Here is a 13,631-nt window from a genome sequence, read left to right on the forward strand (position 1 = left end):
ATGTATGATTTTTATTAAATTTTTTTAACATTAAAATGGCCTTTGCAGAGGTCTACTGCTCGAAACTCTTGGTGAACAACGTCAAGCTTGTAACTTAAAACATGTATTGATTTATTGGTGGGAATAAAATGCTTAAAAAAAAAATACACTCATGTGACCAAAGCCTTAAATACCAAAAAGGAAAATCACAACGACAAGAAAGCAGCAGTCCAACCTTTTATAGCCATATTCTCTTCTTCAATTCCTTATTGGAAACTGAAACGATGTGAAAAAAAAAAAAGATCAACAAGTTGTCCACTGTGAGTCCTCACCTACACCTACAGGTGTGTGTTTTGCGTATGTGAGGTGGTGAGGCTCTGTGAGGTATGGTGACAGATGTCAAAAGAGGTCGTTGTGTGTGTAGTGATGCCTGAGTGAAAAAAGTACACAGGTGACAGGAAGGGAAGGGGTGTCTCTGTGAAGAGGAGAGAGAGTCATTTCTTTGGGCGGGTTGGGGTAGGGTTGAAGGACAAAAGCGCAGAATAGATGCAACTGGCCTGTAAGGAGGAGGAAGAGATGGAGTGAGAAATGATGGCGGAATGGTATAGAATGAGTGTCTTCATGCATGAAAAAGATCAGGGAGGGAGAGAGATTTCTTTGGGCAGGTTGGAGGTGGTAGGACAAAAGCAGAAAATGGATGTTAATGGGGGAGAAGGAAGCAGAAGTGTTGATGTGATGTGAGGAAAGCTATCTACATGCATTTAAAAAACATGATTTCTTTGGGCGGGATGGGGTGGTGGTAGGACTAAAGCACAGAATAGAGGCAAAGGGACTGTACTTAAAATGGGAAGAAAGTAGTGGGAGGAAAGCTGTCCTCATGAATGTAAATGTCAAAAGAGATAGTGAGTGATTTATTTGGGCGGGTTGAGGGGAAAAAAACGACTTAAGTACAGAATAGATGCAAATGGCTGAAACTGAGGAGGAAGTGTTGGCGAAATCTCAACGCATGAAAAAGAAGGGTGATAGACTGATTTCTTTGGTCAAGATGGGATAGTAGGACAAAAACACAGAATAGATGCAAATGGCCTGTACGGAGGAGGAAGAGATGTAGTGGGAAATTATGACGGTATGATGAGTGTGAGTGTCTCCATGCATGAAAAAGATAAGGGAGGGGGAGAGAGATTTCCTTGGGCAGGTTGGAGGTGGTAGGACAAAAACACAGAATAGATGCTAATGGGGGAGAAGGAAGTGGAAAAAAAAATATTTCTTTTGGCGGGTTGGGGTAGTGGTAGGACAAAAGCACAGAAGAGAGGCAGAAGGACTGTACTTAAAAATGGGAGGAAAGTAGTGGGAGGAAAGGTGTACCCATGAATGAAAATGACAAAAGAGATGGAGAGTGATTTCTTTGGGCAGGTTGGGGAAAAGTAACTCAAGCAAATGGCCGTAACTGAGGAGGAAGTGTTGGCGGGATCTCAATGCATGAAGAAAATGGGTGATAGTGATTTCTTTGGTCAGGTTGGGAATGGGAGTAGGCCAAAAGCACAGAATAGATGGTAGGAGTGAGTGTGTCTATGCATGAAAAAGATAAGGGAGGGAGAGAGATTTCTTTGGGCAGGTAGGAGGTGGTAGAACAGAAGCACAAAAATGGATGCTAATGGGGGTGAAAGAAGCGGAAGTGTTGGTGTGATGGGAGGAAATGTGTCTACATGCATTTAAAAAAAAAAAAAAGATTTCTTTGAGCGGGTTGGGGGTGGTGGTAGGAAAAAAGCACAGAATAGAGGCAAAAGGACTGTACTTAAAAATGTGAGGAAAGATGTCCTCATGAATGAAAATGACAAAAGAGAGTGATTTCTTTGGGCGGGTTGAGGTAAACAATGAAAAGTACAGAATAGATGCAAATGGCCGGAACTGAGGAGGAAGTGTTGTAGGAATGGGAGGAAAGATATCTCCATGCATGAAAAAGACGGGTGATAGTGATTTCTTTGGGCGGGTTAGGGATGGGAGTAGGACAAAAGCACAGAATAGATGCAAATGGCCTGTATTGAGGAGGAAGACGAGAAGCGGCACAGGAAGTCATGAGGTAAAGTCTTGGCAGGTCTGGTCCTCGTGCGGCCGTCTTCCTTAGGCGTACATGGTCAACTGAAGCCACTGCGGGGATGACATCCGTTTAGTTTGACTCAGGTGTGTCATGCAGCGCCCACCGTGTCCAACAGATGGCAGCATGGTGAGAAAATGTGTTCCTTCCATTTTTTTTTTTATTGAATACAAATCAATTATATAAGTCGTGCGTTGTTCTTACCTCCAGTACGCTGAGTCGGATCGTGCCATCTCCGTCCTGATCGAAGGCCTGAAAGGCCCCTACGGGGAGGACAAAAAGCACGCAGACATTACCGGTAATCTCACTTGCCGAACACGGTTGACTTCTTGACCTCATCCAACTTCCTGAAAACTCTGAACTCACTGAACATGGCCTCGAGGCGGACCAGGCAACTGATGAAGCTGTCGAAGTCGACGTTCATGCTCTCGTTGGCGTAGCGCATGGTGATGATGTCGTACAGCTGGTTGTTGAGGCGGAAGCCTGAGCGGGACATAAGACACATGACTGCACAGTGACAAGAACATTCACAACAGGATGAGTTCGTGAACGTCGGCACGAGTGAGGGTGACGGCGATGAAGGCCGGAAAGGCGGGCGAAGGAATTGGAATCCCGTACCTGCATCGTTGACGGCGTTCCTCATCTCGTAGCTGTTGATGCTGCCCGACTGGTCGGGGTTGTAGTGCGTAAAGATTCCCTGGAAGAGAGAGTGTGGAAAAAGTGAGCGTGGGAGAACATTTTTAAAAATGTCAAGGACGTTTCCATACTTGCTGACCTGCCATTGTTTGATTTTGTTCCACAGGTGGCGGAACTCCTGAAGGTTGAGGCGACTCGTCCCGTCCATCTTAGCCCACCCAGTTAAGACGTAACGGTACTTTTCTTCAAATATGAGTATATGCTATATACAGTTATACAGTACATATTTTAACTAATTAATTTAATATATCTATCTATCTATATATATATATATATATATATATATATATATATATATATATATATATATATATATATATATACATATATATAATTTTGTATATATATTTAATATTTAGAGCTCCTTTAATTAGAGAGCAGTAGAGGCTCAATAATAATAATAATCAGGGGTGTCAGGAGATTAATTTTTTTTAATCTTAATTAATCGCATGCCTTCAATAGTTAACTCACAATTTTAACTGCAAATTTTATATCTGTTCTAAATGTACAATAAAATATTTTTTTTTAACGTTTCATACTCTTAACATAAAAATGGAAACAAATGTCAAACTAATAGAAATATTTTAGTCATTGATACAATAATTTCATAATAATTCATAAAATTGAGTTAAAATTAAAAAAGATGTAATGTACTGTAAAAAAAAAATGAGTGTGATAGTGATTAGTGTTGGTCATTTTTCTGACACTAGATGGCATAATTGCATATTTGTAAGTGCATTTTTCTTTTCATTTTAAGAACTTTTTAAATTACTTGTGAAATTCTGCACATTTTTTAAATTGTAAAATACAACTTGACCCCAATTTCCACAAATATATGCATTATTATTAAATGTATTACTGCAAAATTTTGACGTGGCGCCATGTCTGCTGTGTTGCGACTGGAATTCCCCCAGTACAGATTTTCCAAGTAAGGGGCGCTCATTAATCGCGCCTTAGCATTTTTTGTGGCATTAAAGGAACTTTAAATTAAGTTACTAAATGAACGCACTAATTTTGACACCCCCAATAATAATACAATAATAATAATAATAAATAATGTGGCCCAGGTGTCGGCCTGTTGTGCATTTGATACGAAGGATACGTCCATCAGAGCTATCATGCTCCTGCAGCTCTCCAAGCTAAAGCCCTCCGTATTCAATGTCTTGTCTGTAGCACATAAGAAAGATGTTCCACATCATCTTCATTCATTCTCAATCGACCATTATTGTGTAAACATGCGCCAGGGTACTTCCAAGTGGCACTTGCTAGCCTACTAGCTAGCACTAGCACAACAAGCTATTTCAGTGTAGTGGCACTTGCTAGCCTACTAGCTAGCGCCATCGCAACAAGCTATTTCAGTGTCAAGGTCACACCAATGCCATTCATTCAAGTCTGTTCATTAGCTAGTCACTCAAATCATGTTAACGATCAATTTCCATCACTTTTATTTTTTTTAAATTAGTTTACCTGTTGATCGCACTAACTTTGCCACCTGGAAGTACGTGTGACGCCACGGTGAAAAGATGCGCCAGGTTACTACCAAGTGGCACTTGCTAGCCTACTAGCTAGCGCTAGCACAACAAGCTATTTCAGTGTAGTGGCACTTGCTAGCCTACTAGCTAGCGCCAGCGCAACAAGCTATTTCAGTGTCAAGGTCACACCAATGCCATTCATTCAAGTCTGTTCATTAGCTAGTCACTCAAATCATGTTAACGATCAATTTCCATCACTTTTATTTTTTTTTAATTAGTTTACCTGTTGATCGCACTAAGTTTGCCACCTGGAAGTACGTGTGACGCCACGGTGAAAAGATTTGCCGTATAAGATGCACTCACGTTTGACGATGACTGTGTTGAGAAGTTTTCTCAGCTCGTTGGCCGTGAGCTCCATGTCCTGCATGAGAGAAAGTCACCTCTGTGATTTTATTGGCATACGCCAGAATCGGCCTGTTGCTGTTTTTTTTTTTTTACTTCGTCGTTTGCAAATGGGAAGTAAAGTACTAATACTTCATTACTGTCCCTGAGTAGATTTTTTTTAAATGTGCGGTATATATGTACGTACTTAACTTGAATATGGATTTTCTTGCCATAACTTTTTTGTGTACTTTCTACTCCTTACTTTGTGAAAAAGTGCTTAGCCACCATCTTGTGGCATCTGTAGACAATTGTAAAGTTTTTGGGCATGGGCATTGAAGAGGGTCTTCTGCCCAGATTTAGTCATAATTGTTTTAATTTCCTTATTTCCTCAGTAGAACTTTTTTCTGTGGATGTGTCTTTGTGAGTGTTGTCGCGATCTCTGCCAGGTGCCGTCGTGGCTGGGGGGCCTCCTCTATTTCCACAACAATGGGCCATTGTCTGTGGTTGAAGTCAATGTGTTAGTATGATGTCTTTAAAGTCTTATCTCATGTCCGGTGAACTCCGGGTGAGCTGTTTGCTGGGGGCTTTGTGTTACCGTCTTTCAAGATAGTATAAGAATGTTGTAAGTAACTGTAATCTTGGCACTTGTGAGAGGCTGCAGCCATTGTCTGGAACTCACTTGTGCCCGGAATATTCTGTAGAAATAAAAGCTTCGAAGTAACTGTTCATCGATCTCCAGCCTGCATTCGGATAACCAACATTCTCGCTACCCGAAAGAAAACGAACATGCGGAGGAAAATATAATTTTCTTCAACAGCATCTACATATATTTATAAAAACAACCGTTTCACTTAGTAACTTGGTTTTCACGCTAACACTAGCAAAAAGAAGCATAGCAAGGGATCTCAAGCAGCTCCTGAGAATTCAGAAGCGATGTGGGTTTGGCAACATTTTCGCTCGAAACGCAAGTTTATCTCCTCTATTTATTTATTTTTTAATTGATTGTACAACTTCAAACCGGTTATATTTATTGTTGTAGTAACACTCCATTACAAAGAAGTCATGCTACAAACATAGCAGCTGTGGCTAACGTTTGCTTATTTACAGTGCTAATGCTAGCTTAGTATTTGCTAGCTGGGTAGCATTCACTATGACTATCATGACTATGCACTTTGGTCAGAGACTCGAGGGATGGAAGAGATTAGTGAAGTGAGGCTACAATTTAAATCTTGATAGCAGTTTACAAACTGTAAACTCCTCATTTGGAGTCCAAATTGTGAGTCCTTATGCCACCTCTGGCTGTTTGTACTCACGTCGCCAGCAATCTCTTGAAAAATGGTCCGGAACTGCTGGTCCTCCTCGCTCTCCTCCCCTGCTGAGGCTGGCGCTGGCTGGTGGCGTTGAGGTGGAGGTTGCAGTAAGCCGGGACCACAGTCATGACAAACATGGGGGACAATGGAGTCGGTGAGAAATTTCACACGTGACATAAAAGTCTACACTGTCCTGTGCAATGTTTTTTGTGAAATAAAAAACAAACAAAAACATGACCAAAACGGGGGCCTGCAAAAGGTGGGTGAAGGGGACGACAGCCCTGGGCATACCTCTGACAATGTCAATCAAAAGTGAGCATTATTTTTAGTAGCGGTGCAAATTGGTCGTGAAAAAAATACACCGACTCACCACGGGATGGTCGGCCTCGATTCTGTTCTCTATTTCCCTGAGAGCAGACCAACAAAAAGAGGTCACCATGGTTACTGACAACAACAATAACATGTCACCTGTGGACTACCGAGCCAGTCAGCTCACTCGCTGAACGTCATATGCTAAGAAAAATGTGAACCGTACCCCGGTTATAATTAGGGAGGGGCATTTGATACATTTCATACGGTACATTTTGATAGGGTAATTAACAATCAAGGAATTTGTGCGAATGTTGTATTGCACTCGAATGATGAACTTCCCGTAGCAGACCCAATTAATCGATAATTCCTAATGATCAATTCATCATGCCCATCCCTAGTTATGATCGTCAATAATAGCATGTAGCATGTGTGAGTATCCCAGTTGGAGAATGTTAACTGCGGACTCCTGTGCAGGCTCCGACAGTCCGTCAGGCGGATGTCTGGTCTTCAAGGCCCAAGGTAGGCGGCGGAGGGCAGCCAGTGACGGTCGGCGGTGGTTCAGTGAAGACATTTTTGAACGTTTACCGCAGATCGCCCCAGACAGGAGTGGCTTGTCCTAAAAAAGATTCCATAACAGCCTCGAACTGGGGCCGCTTTCTTCCAGCTCTACAAATCAAATCTCCGTTAAAATGGTTCGTTCTTGGCGGTGCACCTTAAAACCCACACTCCCACCCCACAAACCACGACACCCCACTCACAAACCCACACGTTTACTTTCGGATTTGAACCGCAAACCTATGGGGGTTCAAGCCCAACGCTGTTAGCTGCCATTCATTTATTGAAGACATTTAAAACTACCAATTCGTGCCTAGCCGACCCCTAAAAGGAACCTGTGATCAAGCAACCACTCACTCTGAGGTGTTCTTCTTTTCGGAGAAGACGCGCAGGATGAACTCGCCCTCCTGGTGCGGCTCGTAAGTGGACGGCACGATGACGTACTCGCCGGGGCTCAGCCGGAAGCGCTGGGTGACCTCGCGCAGGTTGATGTAGGACTTGCAGCGCGCCTTGGCCGAACTGACCAGGAAGAAGTCCTTGGGCATGTGCTGCTTGTTGCCGTGCATCTGGAAGAGGACGGAGAACATCCTGGTGGGAAACCCCTTCCCGAGACTAAGGAGAAAGATTCACCTGAGAGCTCGGATCCTGGGTGAGGACGTACTTACCTCCTTTGGCACCTGTGGACAGACAGAGGAGATGGTTAAAAATCAGGACCTGGCCTCCTTCCCCTTGGAAATGGAAGCTCCATAGGTTTCTTGGGCAGTAATTCTGAAAATGTGGTACCTCCTAGTGGTACGTGAAAAATGTTTTTGAAGCCTCATCATTCAAATTTTTGAGGTGGAACTTCAAAGGCTCTAGAACAGCTGTTCTACTCTGAATCCTTCTGCAAATGACTGAGCTCCTAACTCAGAAACCCAGAGTTCCAGACCACAGGAACCACCTGACCGAGTGCAGTCTACCATTGTTAGGATCTACCGCTCATTTCTGCGTGAAATATCCAAAGCAGAAGCTGGCTTTACGAACCTCATAGATGGCAAAGCCGATGGTGAACAGGTTAGCGCCCATCCTGCGCTCTTTCCGCCTGTTCTTCTGCATCAGAGCCACCACGAAGGTGCAGCCAACTTCGTTGTCCTCCGGGTCGTCGTCCTCCTCCAACAATCGAAGGCGGTACTGAGGGTTGGTCCAGAAAGTGTCTGCGGGGATCAAAACGAGAGCTTTGTCAGAGGTGGTGGTTCAAAGTGCCACTTATCCAGGTCTGGTTTTTGAGGGAAGCTGTCTAAGCAAGTTTTCTAGACTGGTCCCACCCAGGACCCTCCCCGAGTAGCACCGGGTTGAGGAGACCAAGGGGTTTCCTAGACACGCTGTTTTCGTAGCTGGTGTAAATCCTACGCGGCACGTGGTTTATCTCTGTGCGGAGGTGGGTTAGACCCGATGATGGTCATTTTACAGATAAAGACAGGCTGGCGGATCTGCAAGAGGTAGGACTAGACGCTAGTCGTGCACTAGAGCAGTGGTCCACATCCACTTGTCCACAGGCCATTTGGTAATGGGCTGCAGAGATAGATATTTGAGCACTTACGTCAGAATGAACATGTGCTGATTTAAAGCGATGATACGCAGAATGTGCAATTTAGTGGCTGCTATTTGGCATCTTAGTAAATCAGGCCCTTAGTTCCTTCAGCGTGTCCGAGGTTTGCCCCGTGACCTCATCCCAGTTGGACATGCCCTGAGCGCCTTTGGATTGCGGCTCAGCGACGGTGTTTCATACCAGGGTAGTTTCTGCACCCTCCGGCCGAGCAGCCTCGCACCCAACGGCCCTCGTTCACAGAGACTGTCCACTTGTGGATCTTGTCGTCCTCGAGGGCGTCGGGCGTGAGGTTGCAGATCTCGATCTTTGTGTAGTTCTTCTTGAAGTCCTCAAAGGACATCCTGGAGAGGGGGAACACTAGTATTCCTCAGAAAAACTTGAAAATATAAGCCGTGTTTCTCTAGCGCAAATGTATTTCTTCAAAATCCGTCCGTGTATTGAAAATTGGTCTCCACGTTACCAGAACTCTCCGTCCTCTGCGCTTTGGTGTTGTAGTTTCTCCTTCTCGGCCTTGGGTAGCGCGACCCACTCCTTTGAGCTGAAAGGGAAAAGACCAAACTGTAAAAGTAGCCAATATTCCCACACACTGGGCTACAATTCCTCCGGTAGGGATGCTGACTTGTCGCTCCAGGGTCCGTTCCACTCCACTTGGCCCCAAGGGTTCCTGAGACGCACCAGGCGCACTTTAGTCTCTCTGTGCTGCGAGGGCCGACACTGCCAAAGACAAAACAAAGTTTCAATTCTCCTGATCAAGGGAGGCAAGCGATGCTGCCGGTCTTTACCTCCTCCACCGCCGTCACGGAGTAAGCGTGGCCCTTCACCAGGCCCGTGGCCGTCCGGGTCTCGAAGCGAGCCGGGACGAGGGACTGCGGAATACAAACGTAGCCGCGCAAAAACTGTAGTTACATCAATGTTGTTCCCAAAATGAATTCCAAAGGTCAAAGTCAATCTTCAACCCAATCTGCTGGGGTCCAAATCCTTAACCCAACCTTGGGTCAAAGATATGTGAAACTCACATCAATAGAGCAGCCCATGAGGGAGCCCCTCTCCAGAGCCTTCTTCATGGTCTTGTAGAGGTCTTTGGGAGCCTCCTTCATCTCGTAGAACTCGGTCACCCCGCCCGTGAAGTCCTCCATGGCCTCGGTGGTGTTGCCACCCTTCAGGGCCTCGTAGGACCCGTGCAGTCTGGACACAAGGGAGCATGAGTCGGGTACAATTCAAGCGCAGTTTAGTTTTTAAAATAGAATGACTCGGTTCAATTCAGTGGGATTACGATTTGTTTCGATATGGTACGACTGAGTTTGCGGAATACAGATGGACTTAGTTACTTGTTATTTTACAATATAGAAAGCTGTAAATGTAGATTTTCCTTCCGAAATCTCTCTCCATTAAAAGACGCCTCACTTTGCATAGGCCTTTTCCAACAGGGCACTCCAGAACTCATTTCTCTCCGCTGACTTTGTGAACACCAACTGGTTGTTGAAGGTGGGGATGCGGTCGTCGATGACCACGTCCACCCAGTCGCCATAGCGCCAGAACTGTGGAAGAAGTCGAGGACCGAGATCAGGGAGCGGTAAGATTGGTCATATAAGCAGAGACGAGGTGAAAAACCGAGGTCATCAGAAGCTCCTTGGCCAACCTGGAAGTGGAAGATTCCGGCGTAGTCTTGCGTGAAACTCTGGTCTGGAGGAACCACCCGGTAGAGGAGCTTTTCGTTGAGGGTGAGACAGGCGATGGCGGCCAGCAGCCAGCAGTCACCTGCACGCAGAAAGGTGGGTACGACACACAGGTGGTGGGAGGTCAGAGCCATGAACAGTCGCATCCTGCTTAAGTGCGTTTTTGTGCAGTCCATCCGTCTTCAATTCCGCTTATCCGGGGTCGGGTCGCGGGGGCAGCAGCTTTAGCAGGGAAGCCCAGACTTCCCTCTCCCCAGCCACTTCAGCCAGCTCCTCCGACGGGACCCCAAGGCGTTCCCAGGCCAGCTGAGAGACGTAGTCTCTCCAGCGTGTCCTGGGTCGTCCCCGGGGCCTCCCGCCGGTAGGACATGCCCGGAACACCTCCCCAGGGAGGCGTCCAGGAGGCAGCCGAACCAGATGCCCGAGCCACCTCAACTGGTTCCTCTCAACGTGGAGGAGTAGCGGCTCGACGCTGTGTTTTTGGGCAGTATTGATCATTTCTAATAATTGTGAAAGTGGTGGTATGAACTGAAGGCCAAGGCACCACATGCACGACCCAACACGCCACATCTAGCTTCTCAGGTTGCTGCCACATCTAGTTTGTTGTGCACTGACGCAACATTACAGATTTTTTTATTTTATTTGGTACCTTTTCGAGCTCAACAATGAGAAGTGCTGCCCTTCCAAAAGAGTAACAACAATGTGGGGGAGGCCACAGCCTGCCTCGGGGAGGCCACATGGAGTTTGGGTACGTGGTCTGATTCAGGCATTGACCTCAGTTGTCCCCCAAAATTGGACAAAATTTACAGAAAAATCTAACAAATCCGAATCTTACGAGAATAAGGTTGTTTTTCGGAATAGAAGTATTTATAAACATTCCACAGACATGGTGGACATGGCCTACTGAAAGTATATAGTGGTTTGACAAAAAAGGTGCTCCAGAAACAATCACACACATGCTATGATTAAAATGCTAAAATGAAAAAAATAATAATTTTGCAAGTAATATCTTGTAGTACATTAACTTGACATTTTTAAGTACAGGTACAAAACAGTTGAACTCACCGAGATCTCCCTGGCAGATGTCAGTACGACTAGCCCCGCCCACAATGAACTGTGGGTTCTCGCTAATTTCCTGCGCAAAAATACAACAAGCAAAGGTACATTTATCCTTATTAAAAAAGCAAAAACGTCTTAGTTTGAACCTCTATTTAACTCTTTGACTGCCAGACGTTTTCAGAAAAGGGATGCCGTGGGTGCCAGCCGATTTAAGCATTTTTGACTGATCTTTCAAGGTCCACAAAAAATTATGTGTTTGGACTATGGAAACACACATACAAATGAAAGATTGGACTCTCATCTTTCATCCGAAAAAAAAAGTTTGTTTCTACCTTATTCCGTTTTTCAGTAATCAACAATAGAAAATGGTTAGTTTCGCCTCTGTTTTGAAAAAAAAAACGTATTTTAACGTCTTTGGCATTCATCCATAGGATTTTACTAAACGTTATTTAACGTTTTTGGCAGTCAAAGTCTCTTTGACTGCCAAAAACGTTAAATTCACGCTGGCATGAATTTACTGCTAATAAATTAGGTAGCAGTTGAAAAAAACTTAACCAGTAAGACTTATTCCAAGCTGGATGTCAAAAATATGGAATACTGTAAATACTCACTCAAACTGCTTTCCATAGACATCCACCCACCCCACGCGATTAACCCCGCCCCCGCCTGTCAATCATCCATCCATTCATCCTCCCCTTCCTCCTACCTTGGGCCTCCTCCAAACAATGTTCTTGACCTTGTTGGACTTATGTCCAAGGTCTCTGAAGCCCAGCGACTCAACGCTGGCCGGGAAGGAGTCGTCCTCAAAGAGGGTCCCGCGCTGAACATACTCCCGCCGCAGGGTGCCAAAGTCCTGGCCGTTGAAGCGCAGCGGCTTGTTGAGGCTGCCTTCGCCGTCGCGCCGCTCTCGCTCCCGGATGAGCCGGTCGCAGAAAAAGCCAGACGGTGTGTAGGGCATGTCGTCCCCCCTCGCTCTCTCTCGCTCACCTTCTATGGTGCGGCGCGCGTCAGTTTGTGTGTAAGCGGGTGTTTTTTTTTCTCCAATGTTGCCACTTGGACTAAAGTCTCCAAGCTGGACACGCTGGCATAAATCCAAAGAACAAGTGCCTGATTGGCTCCCCGCGGCGGTGACGCAGCCTCCCCCTCTGAACGCTCAGAAAAAGTAAATTCAGCCAACATACATGCACAGAATGGCACATAACACACACATACGCAATACATTGTGTGTGTGTGTAACCATTGGGCCGACACACAATGGCGCGTTGGTCATTGTTGGGTGACACAAAGGCCAACGGGCCACGCCGGAGGCCATCCAAAGCATGGCCGCTGGATGCCCTGCCTCAGCAGAAGGCATTCAAGCGCCTCTCAATGGAGCTCAGAGTCGAGCAGTCTCAGCAAGAACCCATTTGGAGCACGCCGGTCCTCCACAGCTGCGCCAGATTGTCTTCGAAAGGGACAAAAAAAATGGGGAAAAGTACCAAAAAAATGTTGGGACAGCACAGATAGAGGAGACTCACAATCATGACGTGTAATTTTTTTTTGAAGTACATTTTAAGCATGTGAGACTTCCAGGCTTTGAAGAGTCTGAAACTTCCCCCAAAAAGTTGAGACTGGACATTTATATATATATATATATATATATATATATATATATATATATATATATATATATATATATTAGGGGTGTCTAAATTAGTGCATTAATTTTGAATTAATTTAAAATTCCTTTAATGCCACTTAATTTTTTAATGACCCCTTAAAGCCTATACTGGGGGAATTCACGTCCACATCAAAATTTAGCAGTAATAAATTTAATAATAATAATGCATATATTTGTGGATACTGGGGTCAAGTTGTATTGTACATTTTTTTTTTTAAATGTACAGAATTTCACAAGTTACTTCATGTGTTAGATAGCTCTTAATATGAAAAGAAAAATGCACTGAGCTGTTACTGTCATACAAATGCAATCATGCCATCTAGTGGCAGAAAAATGACCTCAACACAAATCAATATCACACATAGTTTTTACCGTACAGCACGTTCTTTTAATTTTAACTATATGTGTAAGAACCGACCTGACTGTCTAACTAACTAACCAATTGATCAACCAGTTTTTAAATGTACAGAATTTCACAAGTTACTTCATGTGTTAGATAGCTCTTAATATGAAAAGAAAAATGCACTGAGCTGTCACCGTCATACAAATGCAATCATGCCATCTAGTGGCAGAAAAATGACCTCAACACAAATCAATGCCACACCGTACAGCACGTACTTTTAATTTTAACTATATGTGTAAGAACCGACTTGACTATCTAACTAACTAACCAATCAACCAATTGACCAACCAGTTAACCTACCGACCAATCAACCGCTATTCTGTAGGTGGCAATAAAGTGCATATCCAATCGTCTTTAATTGGAGAGACGTACATCGCTAATATAAATGCAATAAAGACAGGAAATCAGTCATCTTAATCTTAAGTGTGTAATTTATTTTTGG

At 44.6% G+C, this 13,631-nt stretch overlaps 1 protein-coding gene across 1 annotated transcript; it reads right to left on the bottom strand.

The window, feature by feature from the left end:
* Positions 1-46: 46 nt before the first annotated feature.
* Positions 47-12,084, bottom strand: capn3a (calpain 3a, (p94)). The gene is made up of 21 exons (XM_077560022.1): positions 11,833-12,084; positions 11,133-11,202; positions 10,031-10,149; positions 9,796-9,929; positions 9,408-9,576; positions 9,174-9,257; positions 9,011-9,105; positions 8,852-8,929; positions 8,572-8,732; positions 7,827-7,996; positions 7,469-7,480; positions 7,161-7,369; positions 6,307-6,343; positions 5,940-6,017; positions 4,606-4,663; positions 3,873-3,937; positions 2,850-2,918; positions 2,693-2,771; positions 2,441-2,557; positions 2,279-2,337; positions 47-2,127 (listed from the first exon to the last, which is right to left on the bottom strand). Exons 1-21 carry the CDS (start codon positions 12,082-12,084, stop codon positions 2,101-2,103), a joined length of 2,142 nt encoding a protein of 713 aa, XP_077416148.1. The 3' UTR covers positions 47-2,100.
* Positions 12,085-13,631: the final 1,547 nt, after the last annotated feature.

Source organism: Vanacampus margaritifer, chromosome 1 (genome assembly GCF_051991255.1).
Source record: "Vanacampus margaritifer isolate UIUO_Vmar chromosome 1, RoL_Vmar_1.0, whole genome shotgun sequence".
Taxonomy (NCBI): domain Eukaryota; kingdom Metazoa; phylum Chordata; class Actinopteri; order Syngnathiformes; family Syngnathidae; genus Vanacampus; species Vanacampus margaritifer.